We start from the raw sequence: 26,449 nt of genomic DNA, 5'->3' as shown, positions 1-26,449 counted from the left end.
AGGGCTTCATGCATGCAAGGCAAGCGCTCTACCACTGAGCCACCTTCCCAGCCCTAGTCCTTTATTATTGAGAAGATGCTTCAACGATAATAATTCACATGTAGAAAATGTTTCTGACCTATTATGGGCATTTTTGGAGGTACTGGCCTCTGGTGGATTTTTGTTCTTATACCACATTTTCTGGAAAATTCTCTTTTCTAGAAAAGGGACTTGATGCCTCTAGTAGTCCTTTAAACCCCTGGTCTGAGCTTCTTTCTGAATAACGGGTTCCATATGTTTATTACAATTTATGTGAGTTCCTTTATTGCAACTCTGCTGATTTTTAGAACACAAAGTTTGGGTTCTGAACCTTTGTTGAACCATGCTGTCATAAGTTCAGTTTCCAGATAGCATATCAGAACTTGTCTGCATGCCTTCCCTTCTTCCTTCCCTCCCTCTGTTCTCCCCCGCTCTCCATTCTTCTCTGTTTCTCTCCTTCCATTTCTTCCTACCTTCCTTTCTCAGAAACAGTGTGGAGAGACATTTGTAAAAAATGGATGTGACTTTTATAAAATTATATTGATATTTACTCTAAAGAAGATGTTCAAGGTTTTGTTTGGCATAGTTTTCAGTAGCTAGATTTTGGCAAGCTAAATTAGAAAATGCTGTTTTTCCTTCATAGTTAGGATAAGCATTACTTCATGAAATGATCCTTGGAGTGATTTGAATTTATGCCCAACTATCCAGGGGCCTCTTGCCCTACATGTTTTACACAAAGCCAAGTATACTGACAGGCTCTATTCAGTAATAAACAGTGTATGTGTTACCCTCCCACGTGCCTGTATGTGAAGCATCGCTTTTGACATATGCGTAGTTCACTCACCAGGCCAGGCAAGAATGGAACCCTGTTCCTGACTGCTTTTTACTCCCTGATACTCATGCAGCAAGACATTGACTCCAATTCCATCAGCCTGCTGATGCTCTAGGTTCACCTCCTTATGGGAGCCAAAGTTTAAGTAGGCGCCTCTTTCCATATCCAGCAAATGACAGAATATTTCCATTCTTTTTTCTATTTTGTTTTAAAACAATGCAAAATGAATCTTATTTTAAAAGCCCAGGTTATTTTGAAAGCATTGAAGCACCGAGGTGTTTCTGAAGGTTTTTTGATTGTGGGACAAGCCAATGAGAAATCAAATGAATGTGTATAAAAATATTTCCCTTTGGCTAAGAGCATAAAAGCCAAAGTTCAACTTGTGGTGAATTTTTACTGCTAAATTATATCCACCTCTCAGGACAGGGTTGGTCATGAGATGTTTGAAACTATGTGAACTCAAGTGGCTGCTGCCAGTTGGTGGTGTGGGTCTAAAGGATCCAGTGATTCTTCATGTGTATTTTTAGGATGTGTGTTTTGGACAGAAGAAAGTCGCTTTCTGTAGCATAGCGCTGTCCCCTCACCTCCGTTCGTGTTTTTACTGGGGAGGCTGGAAACTATAAAACTGTAACAACAACGCAAAAATATATTAAAGGGAGAAAAACAAGCCTACAGTGCCAAAATCTATAAAGTGTTTTAGTGACTGGGGAGGGAAGAAGGAGCCACTTTTTTGATGTGCAGTATTTATACAGCTGCTTATTTAGTGGTAAGAATTCAGAGCAGCTGTGATACCTCTACCACAGGAAACCACCAACTCACCGTAATATTGATATTTATGCCTTTTATGTCTTCATCATTCCCCTTACAGGAATGTAGAATCCTGAAGAATTTTTCCTCCTTGAGAGCCATCGTATCTGCACTGCAGTCCAATTCCATCTATCGGTTGAAAAAGACTTGGGCTGCTGTCCCAAAGTAAGTTCCCCAAGTGTTTGTTCCGCTCTCCTCTGTCCCAGTGATTATCTGCTGTCCCAGTGCTCTGGAGTCTTTACCTTTCTAGTTTGTTTTATGTGGCAAGAGGAACATATTTGAAATCCTCTGTGTGTTCTGGAGAGGGTGCATTTCACACACAGTCATTAGTGAGCTCTGCGGCAGGGTTGCTGTAGAAATCATATTCCATCTCAAAGTGTGTGAGAGTCATGGTTATTGGTTTTGGGGGCTGATTTGAAGGCTGTCCTTACTTTTTGGATTTTGAAGGATGAAATATAGGGTTAAGAAGTTAGGGCAATTTTCCATCACTCTTGGTTATTTTTCAGCCTCATTCCATAGTCCTAGAGTGCTGTTAGGATACTAGTTCTAGATGTTCAGTAGGAAACTATTTTCTCCATTCTTGCTCCAGCATATTAAAAGGCAGAGCCAAAGAAACACAAGTTGCATGGTTTCCCTCATTTGTGGTAACTAGAATGTGCCTATTAATATACAAGTAAACATACTGGATGGTAAAAGAAAAAAATGCACTGGGACATGATAAATCATGCAGGTCGCTAGGCATTCACGCAGGATGAGACCAAAGGAGGATATTTGTAGGAGAGGCTCCCATAGGTACAATAGCTATGTGTATCTGACCATACAGAATAATATTTATTGAAATGAACTCCAGGAAGTGGAAGCAAGAGGACTTTTTTTTCTTTGTTGCTGTTTTTGTTTCCTTTTGTTTGCTTATTTATCTGTCTTTGGAAGGGTTTGAGGGCGTACAGAAATTATAGGACAGGAAGTGGAGCTGTGACTCAAGTGGTAGAGCACTCACCTTGAGCTGAAGAGCTTAGGGACAGCACCCAGGCCCAGAGTTCAAGCCCCACAACAGATCCAAAAAAAAAAAACAAACAGAAATTGTAGGACAAAGGGTGAACAAATTCAGCAGTGATACTCACTAGATATTATGTGGAAAATGAATTGTGGGATGGGATGGAAAAGCTGAGAGAGCGAGGGAAGGGGTGACATTGCTCAAAAAGATATGTACTCTTTATCTGATTTATGTAACCATAACCCCATAATCACATTTACTATAACAGTAAATAAATTAAAAGAATAAAAGAATACTTAAAATAGAGAAAAAAAAGCCTGCAAGTGTTCCTCTCTAGGTCTCCGACTGAGATTACTAACTGACCAGGTCCTGTTCTGTGTTTCTTCTGATTTCTTAGAATAGTTGACAATTTAGTATTCTTATTATATCACTGTAGCTACCATCTCTACTTATATAACTTTGCCTGCAGACCAGACATCTTGTATTTGGCAAAGGAGAGGATGGTCAGAGAGGGACAATTCTGGTCCTGTGTCAGAAAAGATTTAGAGGTTAAGACTTGTGTCATGGGTACCAATCATACCAGCAGTGTCCAAAGTTTCCTGGGTTTGAGCTTAGGTCAGGATGTCCGGTTGCATCAGGGAAGAATGGGGAATATCTGCATGTCTGTCTCAGAAGGCAGTAAAATATGTTTGAGGAGGGGTGACAGCTGGTTCTGGAGATGGGACTTCCCCATAGCGGAAGTGGCAGCTTTTCTAATCAGAATGGAGATCTAGATTCTCACTGTCAGTGAGAGCTGCTTAAGCCCTAAGGGGCTGGACTCATTGACAAACCAGAATTTCACAAATCTTCAGGATTCAAGCTTGCTGATGAGCTGATATCTTTATTCAGAGGGGTCTCTCATATTATGTTTTGAATCTTTCTGTGATGGGTAAAAAGAGTTACCGTAGATTATCTTAAGATTACAAGGCCAGCCATTTGGAGTCCAAAGCTTATGCTGTGTTTATGATACCACTGTCTATCAGGAGAAAAACTGGCAGTTAGGCTGTCCAAAGTCCAATGTAATTTTCTTGATCGCTGCTCTTTTCTTGAGTTCTTTGTCCTCTTTTATTATTTTCAATAACGAAGGTGACTCTGTTTGAAACTGCTCAGTTGATTGATTCTCACAGATACTTTACAAAAGATGTGGGCCATGGAAATCATTACGTGATAGTCCCTGGTGAGCTAGAATAGGAAGACCAGGAAGAGATAGTGTCCTCCTGCCCCGTATCACCTCCCCTTCCCTTCCTACCCCACCATTCTCCACCCTGCTGTGGTATCAGAAACAGGGAGAATGCAGCCATGTCTTTTTTGCAACCGTATCTTTTTTTAGTGGTTGAGTAACAGGACATTATGGAGAATTCACCTAGCCAACCTAAGACTGCTTCTCGAGCAAGTTTGAAGGTAAAACAACAATTAAAATAGCAAACTTGTATCTTTTAAAAAAAGCATTATCATATTTTTAAAAATAGAATCTTATTTTCTTGTTATGATTAAGGAGTTATACAGAGGGGCTGCCATTTCATAAGGCAGAGAACGAGTACAATGCCACCCTTTCCTTCACTTTTCCCAGTTTCCCCTTCTCACCCCTGCCCTCAAGTTACGTAGTTCATTTTCCACATAATGTATACTGAACAACAAGTTTGCATTTCTTCTCCCTTCCTCTCTTCTTTTCTGTACCCCCTTCTGTCCTCACTAAAAAGAAAAAGAACCAAGCAAAAATAAACACCACCCCCCCCCCACAACCCTGTTTCCACTTCCTGGAATTGGTTTCAATAAATGGTATTTTAAACATTCAGATAAGTTACACTTTTAAGTTCATCTTCTAAGGGTATCTTCCTTTAGTCTAGCTGTGTGTGAATGTCTAAAGTCCTGTATAGTCTCTGTATATGTTGTACAGAGGGGTTACAGTTACATGAGTAGGGTAATGAGTACATTTCTTAGCAAGCGTTGTTACCTTCTCCTTTCCCCCCCTCACCATCACTTCCCTCCCCACCTCCCCGACTCCTCCCCCCCTCCCCACACACATTGTAAAGTTCATTTTCAACATAGTGTCTGGTACATCTTATCGCCACAGTGGGTCAGCCTGCATCCCCATTTAAGCGTTCCCCAAGATCCCTTCCCCTCCCCAAATTATAAAAATGTATATACAAGGTGCAGAACACTGGCATCAAATCTAGTGAAAACAGGGGTTATACCATGAGGGTAGAACATACTCAAGAAAAAAAAAGAATCACATAGAGCATTATAAGAACAATAAAAATGCTAATAAGAAAAAAAACATTTGTGTCCCTGTCTTGGGGTACATTTTGCTTAACATTGTCTTATGTGGTCATGTGTACATAGCCTTTGACCTTCTTTGCTTGTCCTAGACATGTCCTAGTCATTGCAAGCAAGGGAAACCATGGGACCTATGGTTCTTTGGGCCTGGCTTACTTCACTTAATATAATTTTTTCCCAAGTCTTTCCATTTCCTAACAAATGAGGCAATGCCATTTTTTTCTGAGGGAGGCATAGAATTCCATGTCCAGTTGTATTTTAGATTTAGCTTCCACATATGAAAAAAAACTTCATGCGCTGTGTGTCCCTCTGAACTTCACTTACCTCATTTAGCATGATTTGTTCTAGGTCCATCCATTTCTCTGCAAATGACATAATATTTTTTTACACTCATCTATTATAGGGCATCTGGGCTATTTTTATAACTGGGCAATTGTGAATAATGCAGCAAGGAACATGGATGTTCAAATGTCTTTAATGAATCCTGATTTGTAATGATCTGGGTAGATGTCCGAGAGTAGCTGGGTCATAGGAAAGAAAGTTCTCGATATAATTTTTTGAGGAACCTCTAAACTTCCTTCCAGAGTGGTTGTACTAGTTTATATTCCTTCCTTTTCCCCCATATTCCCTCCAGCATTTGTTGTTGTTCAGATTCTTGATGTTGGCCAATCCAATTGAGGTGTGCTAGAATCTCAAAGTTGTTTTGATTTGCATGTCCTTTATGGCCAGGGATATTATGAGGATTCTCTCATATGTCTATTTGCCTTTTTTTCGGGAGGAGGTCCGGTCATGGGGCCTGAACTCTGGGCCTGGGCGCTGTCCCTCAACTCTTCAGCTCAAGGCTAGCGCTCTACCACTTGAGCCACAGCGCCACTTCCAGCTTTTTTCTTTTTGCTTATATGGTGCTAAGGAATCGAACCCAGGGCCTCATGCATGTAAGGCAAGCGCTCTACCACTGAGCCACCTTCCCAGCCCCCCATTTTTACTTCTCTTCCTGAGAAGTTTCTCTTTAGCTCCTTTGCCCCATTTATTGATTGGTTAATTAGTTTTCTGGAAGTGTTAATTTTTTTGTGCACTTGTATCTTAATCATTGTGGTTGGTTATCATATGAGAAGATCCATTCATCGAGGTGGCTTTTTAAATGACTTTTCAAAAACAAACACAAAAAATTCAGCTTCTGGAAAGCTAAATTCTGTTCTGAGTGTCTAGTTTGATGGATTGATTGATTGCCAGTATTGATTGATTGCCCACTTGAATCATACCTCAAATTAATAGCAAAAAGCTGGGGTGTGTGTGTGTGTGTGTGTGTGTGTGTGTGTGTGTGTGTGTGATGGTAACAGGCTTGAAATCAAGGCCCCACTCCCTCACTTAGTATTTTTACTCATCACTAGTGTACTACCACTTAAGCCACACCTTCAGTCTTTGCTGGCTATTTTGGAGGTTGGATTTCTAGGACTTTTTTGGCCACAATGGCTTCCAGCTTTGATTCTCTGGCCTTTGATCTTAACATCCTAAGGAGCTAGGCCTACAACAGGAGCCCCTAGCACCTGGCTGGTTTGTCTCTTAATTATCTAGTTGGTTTGTATTTTAACAGGGATGCTGGAGAATATCAATTCCTTAGGAAGATCCTTCCATATAAGCTTTGTTCACTCCATTGATAAGTTCAAGAGACAGGGTCAAGATATCTAATTACCTTACTTATGTAACTGTAATTCCTCTGTACATCACCTTTACAATAACTTTTTTAAAAAAGATATCTCATTTGGCTATCACTTTCCCTATAATCCTTTACATTTTTGGCTTTCAGATAGATGTTACCTACTTACTTTTCTCTAATTAGGATTATGTACAATTTCTTGGCTATTTCTCCCAAAATACAAACTATTTCTAATAGTTTACTTTCTGATACAAGTAGTATATACATTGTAATGAAAGAAGTTCATAATATGGCATATTCATGGTAATGAAAGTATTGCATATGTGAGGATATGCCCTTCTGCCTTCAGAACCATCCACTTAGTGACTCTGGATGTAATGTAGGAACAAGCAGGATGCTCCGGAGGTACAGGATATGGGATGGGGGTAGGGCATGTACTATACATACATCACTCTGTTCACCTTCATAGCATCCTTTTTTTTTTTTTTTGCCAGCCCTGGGGCTTGAACTTTGGGCCTGGGCACTGTCCTTCAAGGCTAGTATTTTATCATTTGAGCCACATTTTGGCTAATTCTAGCTTTTTCTGTGACTAACTAGAAAAATAAGAGCCTCATCGACTTTCCTGCCTAGACATTCTTCAAACCCAATCCTCAAATCTCAGCCTTCTGAGTAGCGAGGATTACAGGTGTGAGCCATTAGCACCTAGCCTTCATAGCGTTCTTATGACCGGGTAGCAGTATTTCCATTGTACAGCTAAGAAAAATACAGCTCAGAAGAATTAGCAGCTTCTCCAAGATCACTTAGGAAACAAGTGGCAGAGCTGAGATTTTAACTTACCACCTCCCAATCTTCCCAACCCACTACTGCCTGGAAAGCCCACCTGGTTCTCCTATGATATTCTCACCCTGATCAGTGATACAGAAAATAAAGACTCTGACTCTGCAGTTACTAGTGAACACCTGGGCAGCATCTTGGCCATGCATCTTCCTCTAAATTCGGGAACCATCCAGGATGATCTCTCAGATCCCACTGGGCTTTGTATGTGTTGCTGAGATAGTTTCTTTTTAATTATTTTTATTGTAAAGGTAATGTACAGAGGGGTTACAGGTACATAAGTCAGATAATGAGGACATTTCAGATATTTTTTTACCTCACTGAAGAGTATATGCCCTAATTGAATAACTTGATGCCTCAATGAACAACTATTTTTTACGATCATAATATGAATGTTAGGAAATACTCCTGTTTCACCAAGGCAGCCAGGTTCAACCTTGAAATTAAAAAAGAAGCCACCTTCCTGAAGAAAACCATTAGTTTTATATGCATTCATATTACTCCTCAGGCCTGAGAGTGGAGCATTCTGTTTTAGTTGTAGGTTCTGAGGGCAGCTTGGCCAAAGGTATCAGGATTTTACTGTGTGTTCATTGTTAATATTTTCTTAATCTATTTTCTTAGGGACCGAATGCTGATGTTTGAAGAACTGTCAGATATCTTCTCAGACCACAATAACCATTTGACCAGCCGGGAACTACTCATGAAGGTGAGGCTCTCGGGGAGGTTACAGGGAGGTTATTGGGTAGCACTGCTGACAGCTCTGGAATCCATTCAAGGGAAGAGTAGCTGGAGGGCATTTTACATTCCTTCAATCCCCTGAGAAAGCAGAATTTTTGTGTTTTATGCATAATCTAGGAAAATGTGGGACCAAGAAAGCTCAAAGTCCAATTGAACTTCTACTCTGTCCTTCTTAGCTTCCCTGTTACACAACCAGATTGTGAAACTTGCATTCATATGTGTACCTCTTTAACAAGCAACTCTGCAAATACCAAGGGCAGGCCACTGGCTGGGTGAGAGGCCCTGGAATATTCTCTCTCAGCAAAACATCTTCTAAAGTGACAGGGGCCAAGTCTGCAATTCCACACCCTTTATTTGGACCACATTGCACAACCTATCAGTTAGCAAGATGAATGATGACTTCTGAACAGCATGCTAGACAAGAGAGATTTATCCAGAAATGTGTTAAATGGCTAATTGGAGTAAAGAACTGAACCCACCTCTAAAAATATGAAGATAAGGAACACTGACCTTGTTTCCAAGAGTTCATGTATAGTTGATGGCTGTGGACATTAAATAATAAGTAGTCAAATAAAACAGATGACATTATGAACAACCATCAGGAGAGCTAATATAGGTCAGGTGTTAATTTCATAGCCTTTCTATAAAATAGGGCTTATCGTCTTCATTTTGTAGCCAAGACAGAGAGGGAAGTTACATGCCCCTAGGTACACGTATAACAGGGAGTAAAGCTAAAACTTAGATTCAAAACCTGTGCTTTTATTACTTAGGCATAAAGATCTTCTTTACTTAGGCATAAAGCTCTTCAGGCACAATGCCATAGAGAAGATTAATCAGTAGTTCAGCAGATGTGGATTGGCATTCATTTTGTACTGTATAATGAATGGCAATGTAACCTCATTAATTCCCAAGTCTCTGCTCTGTGGGATTTTTGAATTTCAGTCTAGATCTATCTATCTATCTATCTATCTATCTATCTATCTATCTATCTATCTATCTATCTATCTATAGATATAGGCATATATTTATATATATAGATATATATGAAATGTGTATATATATATATATATACACATATACATATGTGTGTCTGTATCCTATAACAGAAGAAGCCCTAACTTAGATTAGTTAAAAGTTTGGATCCTATTTTTTGTAAGTTATAGGTAATAATGGTAATGGATCTGTTGACTTCATAGAATTGACTTAAAGATTGATTATGGTAAAATATGCGAACGCACTATGCAAACATACATTATTTTTAGTACTAAGTAAGTTATAGACTTATAAGACCAAAGTATGCCTGAAAATGAAAATGAATAAAGCATAAACTAAGTAATTGAGCTTAGAGAAGATATCTGGAATGGAAATGAAAGTCAAGGACAAGTAGAGTTCCTAAGAAAAGATACCCAGCTGAGAATTCTTATCAAACTCTAATCTAAAACTCATAGGCTAGTTTTTCTGGTAAAGGTGTCAATTTTGGTCTTCCCCCTTCTTTTCTGAGTCCAACCTAGTCTTCTTGTCTTTTTCCATTTTGGGTAATACTGTAGTTTGATTTCAAGGCTTCTTCCTTGGCACTTTCCTGCTTGAGCCACATCTCTAGCTTGTTTTGTATTGGTTGTTCTCGAGATAAGGTTCCCCAGCTTTGTCTAGGCTGGCCTGGGACCGTATGTGTACTTCCCATAGAGCCAGGGTGACAGGTGCACACCACATCCAGCCTGTACTGTTGAGATGGGGGATCTCACAAAATTTGCCCAAGACAGCTTAGAACTATGTTCCTCCTGATCTCTGCTTTCCAAGTAACTAGGATTCCAGACACCATCCACTTGTACCCAGCCCCAGTTTTCTTTAAGGCTTCCCTGACACCTTCGAGTCCAAGTGCTATAGAATGTGTTCTTGAAGAAGTCCATTATTCCTCTATCAGTATTGTCTGTGGGGCTTAGCCCGCTTTCTTACTGGCTTGTTAGCTTCCCTGGATAATGCCTAATATAGTATCTGGTATGTATTATGTACTCCGACATTGACCACATGAATTGATGGTTTCCTCATTCCCATGAATTTCAAAATGTGCCTGCTATTAGCTCCTTCTTGGAGTAGATGATAGGAGCAGGTCAGTTTATGCTGAGGTCTGACTTCAGGTTTGAACTACCTGATTAACTGCACACTAAACAGTGATTGCTGGATTGTGTTACTCCCTGCTTCACCTCCCTCCTCTGCAGACTTTAAATGGAAACTCATATGGCTGGAAAGAGATGGTTTTATGGTGTCCTTGCACATAACACAAAGCCAGACTAACTGGAGCCACATACTTAAATCCCAATAGCCCTGAGTCATCTTTCTAAGGTAGATTAATTGAATACTGTGCAGCTCATTGCTTGGTGGCAGTCTTTTGGCTGAAATCTTAGAAACAAAACTGTATCTAGACATTAGGGATCCCATGAGCCTTTCTTAAATGTACAAGTTTACCCAAGTACTCTAAGTTAAATTTTATATATGGCTCACATCCCAACAAAATGAAAAACTTGGCTATGAATTGATGTGGTCTGTGCATCATCATTAATGAGAGTGGAATGCTTTAGGTAGTTCGTGTGTGTGTGTGTGTGTGTGTGTGTGTGTGTGTGTGTGTTTGTATGTGTGTCTTTTCCTTTCATCTTTGTTGATCATTACTCATATGAAGTATAGAATTTTGAGTGTAAATTTTTAGCACAGCTTTCAAAAGTGAAATTAAAGTATTTAGGTTCTCAGAAGAACTGCTAAAGAAAACTACTAGGCTCTGTTTCTCATATTGATTTGTAGTTGGGGAATCTTCGTTTATCTTCTGCTTGTGGGTAAATGTAATATGCCACCTCTGTAACATTATGAAGCAGTCAACCTAATAATTAACACAATTCTGGGGCTTTACTTTAATTGTTGAAAATCTTATTTCTTCTCAAAGATTGTGTTACAATTGTTATACCCCAATTTCAAAGCAACAGGAAAGTAGATCCACCAAATGGTCCTGATTCTTGTGACTTTTGGTGAGAATGCCTCCTGGTTAAGTTGATATAAACAGCTGTTAGAAAGCCCTAGAACTAGCTGGGCATCGGTGGCCTGTAATTCTAGCTACTCAGTAGGCTGAGATCTGAGGATCGTGGTTCAAAGCCAGCCCGGGCAGGAAAGTTTGTGAAACTCTTATCTCCAAAACACCACTAGAAAACCGGAAGTGTCGCTGTAGCTTAGGCGGTAGAGCGCTAGCTTTGAGCTGAAGAGCGCTGAGATAGCACTCAGGCCCAGAGTTCAAGCCCCAGAACCAGCAAAAAAAAAAGAAAGCCCTAGAATTTTGGCTCGCTGAAGGGATGCATGTTTTGGGAAGCACCACAATGAGCAATCAAAATTGAAACAGGAGACGACCAAAACTGGTAATGACCTAGTCAAATAAAAATTGCCTACTGCCTCTGAGCTATAACTCAACCAATATTTCTTGAAATCAATGCAGTGCCTTGTAGACAAAGTCCTCATAGACTTGATAGAAGAGTCCCTCTGAACCCCCAGAACAATATGGGTGAGGGCAGCCGAAGTCTGCCAAAGATGAAAATAAAGAGAAGGTGAGAGGTGAGAAGTTTGTACTAAGGCAGAGGTGAGGAGAGACAGAAAGTGAAGGGCCAGGAGTTAGGGAGTTGGTGGAGGTAAAGGGAGAAGTTTGGAATTCTTCCAGACATGGGTGGTGATTCAAGTCTTGGGTTTGGATAGTATTTTTAAGGACCTGAGCATACTGATAAGAGAGAGCTGACTTGACAGATGGAAGAGTCACTCAGAGAGTCGGAGCGTGAGCAGCACAGGAGGCAGAAAAGTCTTAAGAACAGTCGAGGGATTGTATGAGAACAGCACAGCAGAGGGGACTTTAGACATAGGAAGGAAAACTGTGTATGACAAGTAAGTAGGTTGTCACCTGAGACCTCATTGGAAGAGTGGTAATGGTTTTTAAAGTGTTTTGAGACATGGTCTTCCTAGACAGCCCAGGCTGGCTCAGACTTACCCTATTCCTGCCTCTGCCTCTCAAGTGCTGTTAAGGCATAGACCACCATGCCCGCTTCTCAGTGTTGTTAGTGCTGCAGTTAGGATGGAATCTCATTCTCATGAAATCATAAAGTCATGACATCATTACGTGTTTTTGTTAAACATCTCGGGTCTGTCTTTCCTGCTAGTGGCAGCGAAAGATCCCTTTCACCTCTGCTGTTCTACATCAATTTGTAGGAGCCTTTTCACTTTTCAGAAATCCTCATGACGAATTTTAGATCTTCTAATTCCTTAGAAAAATGAACTCACAGTCCAACAAAATGAACACCAGGAAGCTGGTACTTGAGATGTCTGCGGTGGGGGGGCGGATGGGAAGGGAGACAGACAAATGAAGAGAAGAGGTGGGGGGAGAAGGTACTTGTACTATCCAATGCATTTGCAATGCAACTAGCAAAATTGAGGGGAGGAGTAAGTTTGGGAGGGATGGAGGAGAATAATGAAAGGGGTGACATCAATTAAGATGCATTGTACTTTTAAACTGATTTCTTGGATGGTAACCCCTGCATACAAGTACTTAAAGGTAATAAAATATAATAAAAAAGAATCTTAGCTCTCTCTGCAATAATTTTCATAGTATTCCTCTGCCTTTGATCAAGGACCTAAATAAAGGGAGACCTGAAGAACTACATACTTCTAGTGTACAGAAGTGGCACACATATTTATATTAGACAGATTCAGTTACTGACTCCAAACAAATTCCCAATAGTCTGGGTGGACTGGAACCACCTAGCACAGGAATTAGCATGAGCTAGATTACTAGCATGTGTTGCCCAGGAGGAATACTATGTGGGAGAATCTTGTTACCATTTGTAATGGGAGAACTAAAATGGATCACGGGTTACTGTGGGCTCTGTCACACCCAGGCCCTGGGTTAGGGCTGGTTAATGATAGAATATATGCATGCTTGCCTTAGCCACGACCTGGACCAAGAATGCTCTTGCAATTGTACAGTAAGGTAATATAATAAACCTAGGGAACACTGAGGGAGAAACTTGCATAGAAGTTCCACACTCCTGAATTGTGAAATTTGCTTTCCATTCATGTACTTCCTGGAAAATGTGAACTTAATAAGACTCCGAAACCACAAAACCAAAACACTTTATGTTCCATCAGCAAACTCATGATTAGTCATTATGTACAAGAGTTCGTTTTTACAATAGACAGTGGGGGAGAAAGAGTGGCCAGCTGTCCTCTGGCTACCAGGTTTGTAAGACTTCCAAGCCCGGAAGGCAATTAAGGAGGACGGACTAGGGAAAAGGGGAAAATGGATAAAGGTCTGATTTTCACAAGTTGGTGGTATGCCACCAGACTGTACTTCCTCAGACAACTTCTGATAGAAAAGTTTCATTTCACGAAGAAATCCCAGAGTTAGTTCCTTTCTTTCACAGAATGCCAGCCAATCCATTCCAGGCCTCTATCAAGAGATCACAAAATGGACAGAGGAGGAGTTCTTCATTTGCAGAACATGCTATGACATTGAGTGAAATTTACCATGTGTAAAAATACGTCCTATTCCAGAAGCTGTAGTGATAATCAAGTTTATATCCAAATTTGACACTTGTCACAGTGGAGGACAAACAGGACAATCAAAACCACCAGGCCTTAAACAAAGAGACCAACTTGAAGCCCAGCCAAACAGGCACAAAACCACTCAAGAGCCTGTTGGAGGCTTCTTCGTTCGCATGGCATTAAGAGACTTGTGAAGGTTGCATTCCAGAAACCAGAGGCCCTTTCACTTCTCTCCAGAATGGGCACCTCCCAACCCTCTTCTCTGTGTGCTCTGTTTCTTAGGAAGGAACCTCAAAATTTGCAAATCTGGACAGCAGTGTGAAAGAAAACCAGAAGCGAACCCAGAGGCGGCTCCAGCTGCAGAAGGATATGGTATGTCAGCGCTGTTCCTCTCTGAGAGCACACAGATGCAGGGTGGCCCAGCACAGGTGTCTTCCATTTGGCCCATTCTTCTCGTTTGGCCCAATAGTGAGGAAGTCTGAGGCCTGCTAATCATGTTTTCGGGGGCCATTTTCCCCCTTGACTGTAAGGCAAACTTTGCATCAGATATGTGTGTATCCCTCTTACCATCTCTTCCACCCACTGTTGCTCTCAGATGCTGCCGCTACTTTGGGCTGGAAGCCTCCTGGCTTTCCTGCTTTTGTCAGCTTCTGGGACATGAAGGTATCTTCTTCCAGGAGAGTTCTTGTACGCAGAAATTATTGTATTTGTTTGCAAGTCTTCTAGCCATTGCCAACTCTCCTTCCGAACCCTATAGCCCAACCAAACCTTTCTAGTTTTTCACTACTCAAAGGAGAACCATGACTCCCTTCTGAAGGCTGAAAGATAATTACCATCTTTAGCTGTATGTTGAATTCCTAACTTTTAGCATAGGACCAGTAAAAGGACAAACTGCATGTTCTCATATCTACCTTGAAAAGATTTCCTTTTTCTTTGGAAAGCTGGACATGAATCAGAATATTTTTGAATGCCCAGACTCCTTTGTAACATAAAACCTATAAAACTCACAGTGTTTCCAACTTTCTGGTTGTTCAAAGACAAAGTTAAAAATAGCTGTTAGCAAAGGAGTGGGGCGAGTATTTGAGGATGAGACCTTGTGTGTATAATGAGAAGGACAGTGAGTTCCTAAGGACAAGCCCTGCTTGGTGTGAACTGAATGAGGAGGCAACCAGCCTCATGCCCAGCAGCCCAGCCTTGCCCGCCTCAAGATTTACGTTCCTGCAGGGAACGCAAAGTACCTGAACACAAGAGGACAGGTTGGCTGTGCCTGGTGGTTACATGGAGAACAGAGATATTTTGTAAGGAGAATTATTGAAATGAGCATAGTATATTCTTTCCTTTCTTTTCCTTTTTTTTTTTTTTTGCCCGTCCTGGGACTTGAACTCTAGGCCTGGGCACAGTCCCTGAGATCTTCAGCTCAAGGTGAGTGCTCTACCACTTGAGCCACAGTGCCACTTAAGTTTTTCTGGTGGCTAATTGGAGTCTCATGGACTTGGACTTTCCTGCCCAGGCTGGCTTTGAACCGCAATCCTCAGATCTCAGCCTCCTGAGTAGCTAGGATTATAGGTGTGAGCCACTGCCGCCCGGTCATAAGTATATATATTTTTTTGCCAATCATGGGGCCTGAACTCTGGGCCTGGGCACTGTCCCTGAGCTCTTCAGCTCAAGGCTAGTACTCTACCACTTGAGCCACAGCGCCATTTCTGGCTTTTTCTGCTAGTGTGGTGCTGAGGAATCGAACCCAGGGCCTCATGCAGCAAGGCAAGCACTCTCCCACTGAGCCACCTTCCCAGCCCCCATAGTATATTCTTCTAACTGCATGTTGAGGTGCTTCTACCTTTTATATTGTAATAATGGCAGATTGATGCAAGTGAGTCCTTTACCAGTCTCCCCCGCCATGGACATGTTATATAGCCATGACACATCTGTCATTGTTAAGTTATTAGCATAATGCGAATGATTAGAATCCAGACTTTATTTTGGGGGTGTCACCAGTCTTCCAGTCCGTCTGTCTTGTTCCAGTCCCCTGTCCAGCCTGCCATGCTGCTCTAGTTGTCGTGTCTTCTCAGTCTCTCCCGGCCACAGCACCTCAGTCTTTTCAGGTTTACATGACCTTAGAAGTACCAAGGAGTACTGTCCCACTGTCCTTGGGAAAGACCCCTAGTCTAGGTGTTCTCTTAGTCATTAGACTGAGGTTGCAGGTTTTTGGAAAGACTGTCACAAATTGAGGTGTGAATGGCATGATTATGTCATCTGGTGACATGTTCATGGCACGGCTGGTCATGTTAGTTTGGTTAAGGTTCAGTTTACCAGGTTTCCCTATGTAAGGCATTATTTTTCCTTATCTTTCTTCTGCTCTTTGCAAGTGAGTCACTAAGAGATGTCTGATATACTTTTTTGGGGGGGGCTCTAGTCGTGGGGCCTGAACTCTGGGCCTGGGCGCTGTCCCTCAGCTCTTCAGCTCAAGGCTAGCACTCTACCACTTGAGCAACAGAACCACTTCAGGCTTTTTTTCTTTTTTCTTACGTGGTGCTGAGGAATCAAACCCAGGGCCTCAGGCATGCAAGGCAAGCGCTCTACCACTGAGCCACCTTCCCAGCCCCAATGTCTGATATTCTTGTGGTCTACATACCGCCATTGTGCACCAGTCATCTCTTACTAACAGTGACCCTATTTCTAACCGAGGTCTTTCCAAATTGCCAGAACTGTCCACACTCAGTGGCAAAGAACAGACAAACCACTAACATGAGCCTTAGTAAAATATGAATTCTGTTATGAACATATTTGAACCTACGTGTATATGAGACTTAGTCTTCATGACTTTGAAAGTTAGGCATCAGATCATGAAGTTCCTATCTCATTTATGTAAGGTTTAAATTTTTTTAATCATAGAGATTAATGCTACTAATCTTAAATGGACCATTTTTTTTCCAGAGTGAAGGTTCCAGAAGCCCTTACATTTTCAGTGCAGTAAATACAATCTTGTTTTTAATTACTCCTCAGGGTGTAATGCAGGGAACTGTACCCTACCTGGGCACCTTCCTGACTGACCTGACCATGCTGGACACAGCTCTTCAGGACTACATTGAGGTGAGTTCTGTGTGGGTGGTGTCCCTGAGCCTCTAGCCTTCTGTTTGGATACCTAAAGATAGTCAGAGCTGGCAGTAATCGATAGAAACAGTAAAAATTTGAGCTGAAATGCATCGAAAGGATATAGCGTATTACAATTAACTACAAATGAACATTTGTGATGAAAAGCCCTTATAAAGGATTGTGTCTGAGCAAAATCTTACTATTGAGTAGGAACTCAGGTAGAATGTTAGGATGGTATGCCCTAACGTTCTACCTGGGGCGTAAGAACGAGTCGTATCTGTGAATGTTCTCCAATATCCCTCCTTTTTTGTATTGCTACCTGTTTGAGGCAATATACTTCTACTTCTACTCGTTTGCTCTTACTCACTCTCTGGGAATAGGAAAAGAGGTAAAAACAAGCAACGTGGGAATAACAGTAGTAAAATATTAGGTGGGAAGAGACTTGCTATTTGAAATGAGATTTAAAGATAGCTTGGAAACTTATATTCCACGTCACTGATAATTGTAAGCAATCACTTTGCTTTATGACACCATAATAGAAAAGGCAGAAGTTGTTTTAGTCTCTAAGTTTGTCACTGGTTCTTTGGACATGTTTGTGCATTCTGTATTCCCTGAGCTCTGTGTCTCTTTACATCCTCTTCCTGAGCTTATCTCAGGAAACACCATCAGCATTGGGGAATTAGGGGAGTGAGCAAAGATTTAGAAGTTAAACTCAGCCTACTGAGAATAGAAGCTGGGGAGGAGGAATTGAAACTTCTCTTTTCATGATGTCCTGTGAAAGGGACTTCCCTTTTGATAAGCCATTGACAATTTAGTTGCCAGTATGAGTCACTGAGCATCTGACTTTGTTGCTTTGGGTCAAAGAAAGAAATGTAATAACATTATTTATTCAAGCTTTTGTCTTTACTGGGTTTTCAAATATTTTTGAGTTCTGACTTGTGTTCTTTATCATTATTATTCTAGTTGGTTCCAGACATTTTGAGACAAGGCTGTCAACCTGCCCTGCCCTATTATAAATGGGACGAATGTTTTTAAATTTTTTAAGATGATTCTCTTCTTCCACAGTACCTGTAATTATAGGATCATTAACAATTATTACTTCATCATCTCTTTGATCTATTTTAATATGACCTAGAACAACACAAGGCTGTGTTTCAAAGTAGCTTGGTGGTTCATCTTTTTCTAAATTTCTTTCAGGGTGGCCTCATAAACTTTGAGAAAAGGAGACGGGTAAGTAGAGGTCTGGCAATGGTTTTCTGTTTTATTTCGTCTGGGCATAAAATATGAAAGAAATAGAGACTTAACTTTTTGATAGAGGCAAGCATAAAGCACTAACTCCTATTGGGCATTATTGTATGTCATTATGCTTGATGTTCTTCTACATTACCAATGAGGTAGGTTTTACTACCCTCACCTTAAAAGGTAGCTTAAAAGTGAGAAAACCAAGAGTCCAGAAATCAAATAACTGGAATCGGTAACAGAATCAGGGTTCAAATCATATCCTGCTAACTCCAATCCCTATTAAGGAATTAAAGGTAGAGCTAGAGGTGTGGGTCAGGGATAGAATGTTTTCCTAGGATGTGTGAGGTCCTGGGTTCAATAACATAGAAAACTAACCAAATAATAAGCAGACCAAAAAATACAAGGAACAGAAATCAAGGGTAATTTCTTCCCTTATCCTCTATTAATTTTCTTTGCAATCAGGTTCAGCAAAACCAGGTTCATCTTATAGTTAGTGATATATTTTTGAACACTAAAGAATAAGATTATTTTTATTTAAAAAATAATGTGATGTATTTTGTACTTGAAAATTACTGAGAGTAAATTTTAAGTGTTTTTTATTACAAAGAAATAAATGACATAATTCATGTTAATGGACTGTACAATTTTCATCAGTTAAAAAAATAGCAAGTTCTCTTTACTAAGAAGGGTTTCCTAACAGATGAAATTACTAAAGATGGTTAACTCTTGTGATTCTGTTTGGGAGAGGAAGAGATGTGGTCTTCATTATTCAGTGTAGATTTTTTTCCCTTTCCTGTCAGCAGGGAATGGATCTTCCACATCGATTTGAATCTGTCTGTAAATAGAATAGTTCTGAACTGTGGTATAAAAAGATTAAACAGTCTTAAGAACTTGTTATTTTTTATGTGTGTCAAATAGCATGTTTACATAGACATTTAAATGACTCAAAGGAAATTCAGTGAGCAAAATAACTTTACCCCATAGTTCATTGTTTTTTAAATTCATTTTCATTCCACAAGCACTGTTATTGTACCTACCACTCGGGCTCTGTGGATTGTAGTAGAGGAAAAGCCAGAGGGCTGTGCTCGCATGGAAATCACAATCCAGGAAGGAGGATAAGAAAATAATTGTAACATCTCTGAAAAGGGCTTAGAGAGGCATAGTGGAGTGGCTTCTAGACTTAATTTGTAGATTGCAGAAACTTTCAGGAGGAAATAGCATTGCACTTTAAATCAACAGCACCAACGGAGCTAGCCAGGCTGAGCTCCCCAGTAACAAGATAGGAACTTGAACTAAGGCAAACCTGCCATCATTCTTACCTCTTTTAGCAGGATGATAAATACCCCATGTCACTACAGAGCCCTACGCTGAGGTCACCGCATGGCATCAGCTAGTTCTTAAAATTACAGTGTTGATTGTATCCTGTAAGGATATATTTTTAAAAATTCAGTTATGCCTCCACAGTAACCTTTAACTTCAAAATAAGCCTGTACACTAATCTCTTTCCTTTTAAGACTAAGATATTAAATGTTTGGAACGTTTGAATATAAAGCCTAAAGTTAAAGTTTATACCTATTGCTGACTTTTAAGAAAGGAGCCATTGAAGCATCTAAAAAGATATAAATAATCTTGGACATAATTATATACTTGCTCCTTTTGTGAGCTTTAGAAGATTTAGTTAAATGATTTACTGGCATAGTAAAAATCTAAGGATTCAGGAAATCTAAACATTCAACTTTATGAGGCCTGGACTGTTTAGATAGTCAGCCCTACCAAAGTTTGTTTATTGTGGATTGAAGAAGTTAGAAATGGGGAACTCAGGACCTTCTTGACTTAAAGCATTTGTTTCCTTCATATTTTAAGAAATAGAAGTAGAAAATATTCATCAAGTACTTAAACTTTGAAAAATCTTAAAGAACTTTCCATTCCAAAGATGAAAACGAAATAGAGAAGGAAAACCCATATGGCTTTAGCTAGTGACTAGTTTCCTGGGTTTTATTCATCTGAGCTGTTGTCTCAAGGAGAAAGAGGATTAAAAATTAAAGCATAGGAGGACTTGAGAGATTCCTTTTTTTTTCCCCTAGTGCTAAGATCAAACCCAAGGCCTTGAGTCACTGAACAATGCTTTACCACCAGGCCCCATCCTCTGCTGGCGAATTAGAACCGTTAAGAATTACTTGCTTATTATTTTTAAGAAAGTAGTATTTCAGAGTCCTCTTAGATGATTTTCAAGTATTTTATCCTAAAGTGGTATATATATTCATGTGGAAAAGATCTGTATTTGGTGATTCTTATTATTTTCGCCTCTGATTTTCCATCTGCTCTAGGAGTTTGAAGTGATTGCTCAAATAAAGCTCTTACAGTCCGCTTGCAATAGCTACTGCATGAGCCCGGACCAAAAGTTCATCCAGTGGTTCCAGAGGCAGCAGCTCTTAACAGAGGAGGAGAGGTAGGCAGACCACTTGGCCTCTGGCTAGCTGAGCCAATATGGGGTGAGACAAATACTGTATCTAGTACCGCACCAGGTAATTTCAACAGCCTAGTTTTCAGAGAAATGGGATATGGCAAGGAAAACTGAATTGAGGGCATCAGAAGGTGTGCTTTGTGAGACTTGTCATTGGGAGGAACAGTGGGTAACTGGTGTGTGTGGGATGCAGGCACAGGTTTTGAAGTAGTGGTTGGTGAGCGTAGAAAGACACATGAGCTCTTGTGCTTTGATGATGGCCCAGTGCAGACTCTTCCTACTGGTCTAGTGGTTGGCACATGAGTCTGTAGGCCATATGTGGTTCACTGCCTGCTTTAACATTTTTTTAAGTGACTGGGAAAAGAAACAAAAGAAGAAAATGACAGGGGACAGTTATTTGAAATTCAAATTTCAGGCTCATAAATAAAATTTTATTGGAACACAGCCCATTCATTTACATGTTAATCTTGGTTACTTTCATACTTTAAAGTCACATGAGTGGCTGCAATAGCGACCATATGGCCCTCAGACCGAAAATACTATCTGCTAATCCTTGTTGTAGACCAAGGAATTTCTTTGCAAGTTTATGATAAGGGAGAGTAAAATTGAAAGTAAAAATCCCATCTTTTCTCATAGGGAGTTGAATTTTGAAGGAGTATTATAATCAGTTAGTGACAACATTGAAATTTCTCCTCGGGTCACCCCACTGAACTACACACCTCACCTCTGAGGTGGTTGTATAAAGTCGGCATCTTTTCCTGCCTTCTCTAACAAAATCCATCTGGAGGCCACAGCTACAAACCTTCATAAAAGCTATTATAAATCAAATTTAAATTTCTCTTATACATGTGGCAGTTTATCTCTCCCTGGCCTACAGATGTCTAAATACAGAATATTTTTAATTTAGGAGTGTTTGAACAACTGCAAATTACATTTATATATCTTTAGAAAATAAGATAGTTGCTATTCACTGAAGCTTAGGTCTTTTGCAAGAATCTCTGCTTGCTTTTTCTGCTAAAAGAAACTCTTGTGCACGGACACACACACACACACACACACACACACACACTCACACACACACACACACAATGGGGAGAAGGCAGTAGAGAAGTAATAGGAGGGAAGGTGACAGTACCAGGGATTCTTCCCCTGGCCAAAGCAGTAGGACGAGAGTGATCAGGACGCAGGATGAAGAGAGGCTGCACAGCTGCCAGTGTGCACACATTCCTTCATCTCACGGCCTAGAGTTGACAGCCTCAGGCCACGTGCCGGTAGAGGTAGTGAGGGGAGGAGGCACAAATGTGAAATTTATAAGATGTTAAAACAGTCGCTATAGACCGTTTATAGATCTGTAGTCCAGATCTTGAGTCCAGATCATCAGGTCCTTTCTCTAAAGCAGAAACAATGGTGTGGCTTGTCCTTCAGTGCCCAGCCTTTGCCCTTGTGATTCCCCTTCTCTCCTCCAGCTATGCTCTCTCCTGTGAGATTGAAGCAGCAGCCGAAGCCAGCACCACCTCCCCCAAGCCTCGGAAGAGCATGGTGAAGAGACTCAGCCTGTGAGTGCCCCCGCCCCCCCCAGCCGTCCTCTCTCCCTTTCAGTAAAACCGTAGTCTTAGAGTGACACACAAGGCTAGCTCTAGGGTCAGCAGCACCTGCCCACCCTGCCTGCTTCTCCCTCTCCAGATGTCCTTGTCTTTATCCGCTTACTCTGCTCTTCCCACTGCAGCCACCAAGACCTCTCCGAGCATGCTTATTGTCACTTACTTTTTGTTTTGGGGGTATTTTGAGCTCAGGGCCTCCCACTTGCTTGGCTTGCTTGCTTGGCTGGTACTCTTTATCATTTGAGCCACACCTCCAGCCATGCTTTGTGCTGGTTAATTGGAGATAAAGTCTCTCAGTCTTCTCTGCCCAGGCTAGCTTTGAACTGCTGTTCCCTGGATCCTAGCCTCCTGAGTTGCTGGGATTATAGATGTGAGACATGGGATCTCGACTTTTATTTGCTTCTTCTGTTAACAGCACTCTTCCCCACATAGCCACATGGCTCACGCCCACATTGTCTTCAGACATTCGTGAAAACGTTAGCTTTTTGGTGAGCGTCTCCCGCACACCCAGTTTAGTATTATAACCTGTCCACTCTACCTGCCTTTACTGCCCTTTCTCCTCACCTATTCTCCACCTTTCAATTTCTCCATCCTATTTACCCCCATCTGTCATCCTGCATGTTGAATGTATCTGTTTAAATACAAACTCTATGAAGGTAGGTCTAATTTTTATTTGTTGTTCTATCCCCAAAATCTAGAGTGGATCCTCACACATAGAAGATATTAATCCTTATAACTGAATTAATGAATTGAGCTATATGCTCAGACTGTTCTAAAATAATATATCTATTTCTTTTTGAAAATTTTTGTTTTTTATTGTAAAAATAGTGTACAGAGGGGTTACAGTTACATGAGTAAGGTAATCAGAGGGGTTACAGTTACATGAGTAAGGTAATGAGTACATTTCCTATCATTGGTACCCCCTACTTTGTTTTTCCCCTACTATCTCTTCCCTCTCCAACTTCCCCCCTCAAGTTGCAAAGTTTGTTTTCTACACAGTGCCTTGTACATCTCATTGTTACAATGGGTCAACCTGTATCCTTGTTTCAGCATTTTGTTATTTCCCTTCCCCTCCCAAAATTAGAATAATATATATACAAGATGCAGGGCGCCGATGTCAAATACAGTGAAAACAGGGGTTACACTATATTTCTTTCTTTTCTTCTCTCACTTTTCTTTTCTCTCTTCTCTTCCCTTCCCTTCCCTTTTATTTTCTTTTGTTCTGTTCTTTTCTTTGTACCAATCCTGGGGCTTGAACTCAGAATCTGGTTGCTGTCTCTGAGAATTTTTACTCAAGGCTAGCTAGCTTACTACCCTTTGAGCCACAGTTCCATTTTCAGCTTTTTGACGGTTAATTGGAGATAAGAGTCTCACAAACTTTCTGGCTGGGCTGGCTTTGAACCATGATCCTAAGATCTCAGCTCCCGAGGAGTTAGGAGTATAGGCATGAGCCATCAGCACCCAGCCAATGTGTTTATTTTTAGTCTAATCTACATTACGACCTAAGAGACAGTTCTTTTTTCTTTTCTTTTCTTTCCTTTCCTTTCTTTTCCTTTCCTTTTCTTTTTTCTTTTCTTTCTTTTTTTTTGTCGGTTGTGGGCTTGAACTCTGGGTTCAGGCATTGTCCCTGAGTTCTTCAGCTCAAGGCGAGAGCTGTACCACTTGAACCACAGTGCCACATCTGTTTTTTTTTTTTTTCTGAGTGGTTTTTATTGGTGATAAGAGTCTCACGGACTTTCCTGCCTGGGCTGGCTTTGAACCGTGATCCTCAGATCTCAGCCTCCTGAGTAGTTAGGATTACAGGCCTGAGCTACTGGCACCCAGCAGATTTTTAACTTTTAAGGATATTTGGCTAATGAACCTTGTAAAGTTAAGGAAGTCAGCTGAAGAAATTATCTTCTATCTGCTCTGTGAGTAACGATTAGCATTATCCAGGGACAAGCAAACCAGTGCCCAGGGAACACTGGACAATTCCCATGGCTGAGCAGGCTTATGAGCCACACTGCCCTAACAGATGCCAAGTCCACCAGTGGCATGAACTTCTGCTTTGTCTCTGTGAGGGGAAGATGCCATGTTTCCCAGATCAGGAGATTCATGATGCCCATCAGTTCTGGAAGACTCCCAGTCACAGTATATTCAGATGCGGTCCTTCTTCTATTCTGTCTGTGGCTTCTAGAACTCCTCTTACACACATGAGAGACTTCTTACTTTCTTTTATCTTTTAACCTTGGTGCTGATTTCTGAGGATTTTTCTCCAGATCTGTTCATGATTTTTATGACACTAGTTAATGATTTTTCTCTTCAACAATAGTCTAATCCTTCCCCTGAGTTTTTAATTCTATATCTCTTTCACTTAGATATGAATCATTTATCAAGTTATCTTGTTCTTTTGTCAGACTGTCTTGCTCTGAACTCTGTAATTTCTTCTTTGATGCCTTTATTATTTTAATTCATGCTTATTTTATCATGTGGCCCATGATAGTCATGAAAATATTTAATGAAGGCATGAGTCAGTGAGTGAATGGCTAGATTCTTTCTGATAGTTCTCTTATCAGACGTTCTCAGCAGTCTGAACCTGCTGTTTATTCTGTCTGTTGACTCTTTCTTTGAATAGACTATTTTGTTATGTGTATTTTGTAATTTTGTATTCTGAGCTCATTGTTTTTTCTCCAAGGGGATTCTCTACAACCTTGCTGAAAGTGTATTCCTTCCAAAAGATTCCTCCCTCCCTTTTTTCTTTTTTCAAACCTAGTTCTCCCAGAGTATCACTGGCCTGTGGCCTGGAATGCTCTTTCTTTATGCCTCACTCTTCAATGCTTTACTGGGATTCTCAACCACGCAGGGAACAATTCAGGCTCACATACTTTAAGCGAGAAATTTTCTTTCCATTCAAATTTAGTCCAAATCATATAGTCTTTTCCTGTACTAATAAGAAGGGTTTTTCTAACCCATCTCCACTAAGTCCTTTCACAGTCCTGGTCAGATGGAAGGGGTTGTGGTTGTGATTGTCTACCTTTTATAAACAGAAGTCTTCACTTCTGCATCCTTTGTATGTATTAAGTGATCAGTGTACACTGTATACATGTGTAAAAATATTACACCACCCCTCATTAATAAGTACAGTCAACATGTTAATTGTAAAAATATGTTAGCATTTTGCTAGGAGCTGCACCTTTCACTTGCCAACCAGAACAGCTGCAGACATAGCTCACATATTTATGGTTTTCAGTTCCCTTTTCATTGAAGGTCATAGGGATTTCCCTTACTATCTTGCAAGCTAAGCTGAAAGGAATTTTTAATATTTCCTACCTACTTGTTTTATAGAGAAGAGGTTTGGGTTATTGTAGTTCACCAGATGGTTGAAAGCAGAAGTCTCCTTCCTTAGATTTTTTTTTTTATCCAAATGATGACAAATCCTCATGAAGTCCATATTATCGTTGGAAGTGACAGAGATATGGTGGTGTTTTGACTCTACAAGTGTATTGCATGGATGGATTGTTAAAAGATAGAGGACCAAGCCAGGCTTTGGTGGCCTATGCCAGTAATCCTAGCTATTCAGAAGGCATCACAGTTCAAAGCCAGCCTGGGAAGAATCCAATTAGCCACCAAAAAGCTGGAAATGACACTGTGGCTCTAAGTGGTAGAGCACTAACTTTGAGCCCAAAAGCCCTGGGACAGTGCTCGGGACCTGAGTTCAAGTCCTAGGACTGGCACAAAACAAAAAAAAAAAAAAACAAGAGATGGAAGACCAGTCAGCTAGAAAGACCCTAGGTTAATGAGCTAAACAATTTGTATTCTTCAAAGTTGGAATAACCTATTGGGACCAGACAGTCACTTATTATTTGCAAGAAATCTCATAGCAAACATCTTTCTAGCATACTGGCAACAGGGTACACAAGACTGAAAAAAAGGGCTTAAGTGGCAATGCTTGCTTCCTGTGGACTCCAGGTTTGTAACAGCCCCGCTGCTTGGTGCTCTGTTTCCCACAGACTGTTCCTGGGTTCTGACATGATCACTAACAGCACGCCCACCAAAGAGCAGCCCAAGTGCACAGCCAGCGGGAGCTCCGGTGAAAGCATGGACTCCGTCAGCGTCTCCTCCTGCGAGTCAAACCACTCAGAGGCCGAGGAGGGCTCCATCACACCCATGGACACTCCGGATGAGCCTCAGAAAAAGGTACGCACTTGACCTCTTCCATCGTCCTCCCACAGGCTCCTCCCCACGCCTGCCCTTCAAGTTTCCAAGTATAACACGCGATGGGAGTTCGAAAGTGCACTTGAGAGCTGGGCAT

General features: G+C 40.9%; 1 protein-coding gene across 2 annotated transcripts in view; it reads left to right on the top strand.

The window, feature by feature from the left end:
* The window catches only part of Rgl1 (ral guanine nucleotide dissociation stimulator-like 1), a 119,863-nt gene that overhangs the window by 81,008 nt on the left and 12,406 nt on the right, over positions 1 to 26,449 (top strand). For both annotated transcript variants that reach the window (XR_001175043.1, XM_013015720.1), the window contains exons 8-15: positions 1,719 to 1,822; positions 8,080 to 8,164; positions 14,041 to 14,130; positions 16,762 to 16,848; positions 18,049 to 18,081; positions 20,421 to 20,542; positions 22,024 to 22,113; positions 26,148 to 26,334. Coding sequence is in view for 1 of the 2 variants with exons in the window: in XM_013015720.1 (XP_012871174.1) it covers positions 1,719 to 1,822; positions 8,080 to 8,164; positions 14,041 to 14,130; positions 16,762 to 16,848; positions 18,049 to 18,081; positions 20,421 to 20,542; positions 22,024 to 22,113; positions 26,148 to 26,334 (798 nt within the window). In the remaining variant the exon portion in view is untranslated. The remainder of the gene's footprint in view (positions 1 to 1,718; positions 1,823 to 8,079; positions 8,165 to 14,040; positions 14,131 to 16,761; positions 16,849 to 18,048; positions 18,082 to 20,420; positions 20,543 to 22,023; positions 22,114 to 26,147; positions 26,335 to 26,449) is intronic.

This window comes from Dipodomys ordii, unplaced genomic scaffold, assembly GCF_000151885.1.
Source record: "Dipodomys ordii isolate 6190 unplaced genomic scaffold, Dord_2.0 Scaffold27, whole genome shotgun sequence".
NCBI classification, from domain to species: Eukaryota; Metazoa; Chordata; class Mammalia; order Rodentia; family Heteromyidae; genus Dipodomys; species Dipodomys ordii.
This window is presented reverse-complemented; position numbering and strand designations above follow the sequence as displayed.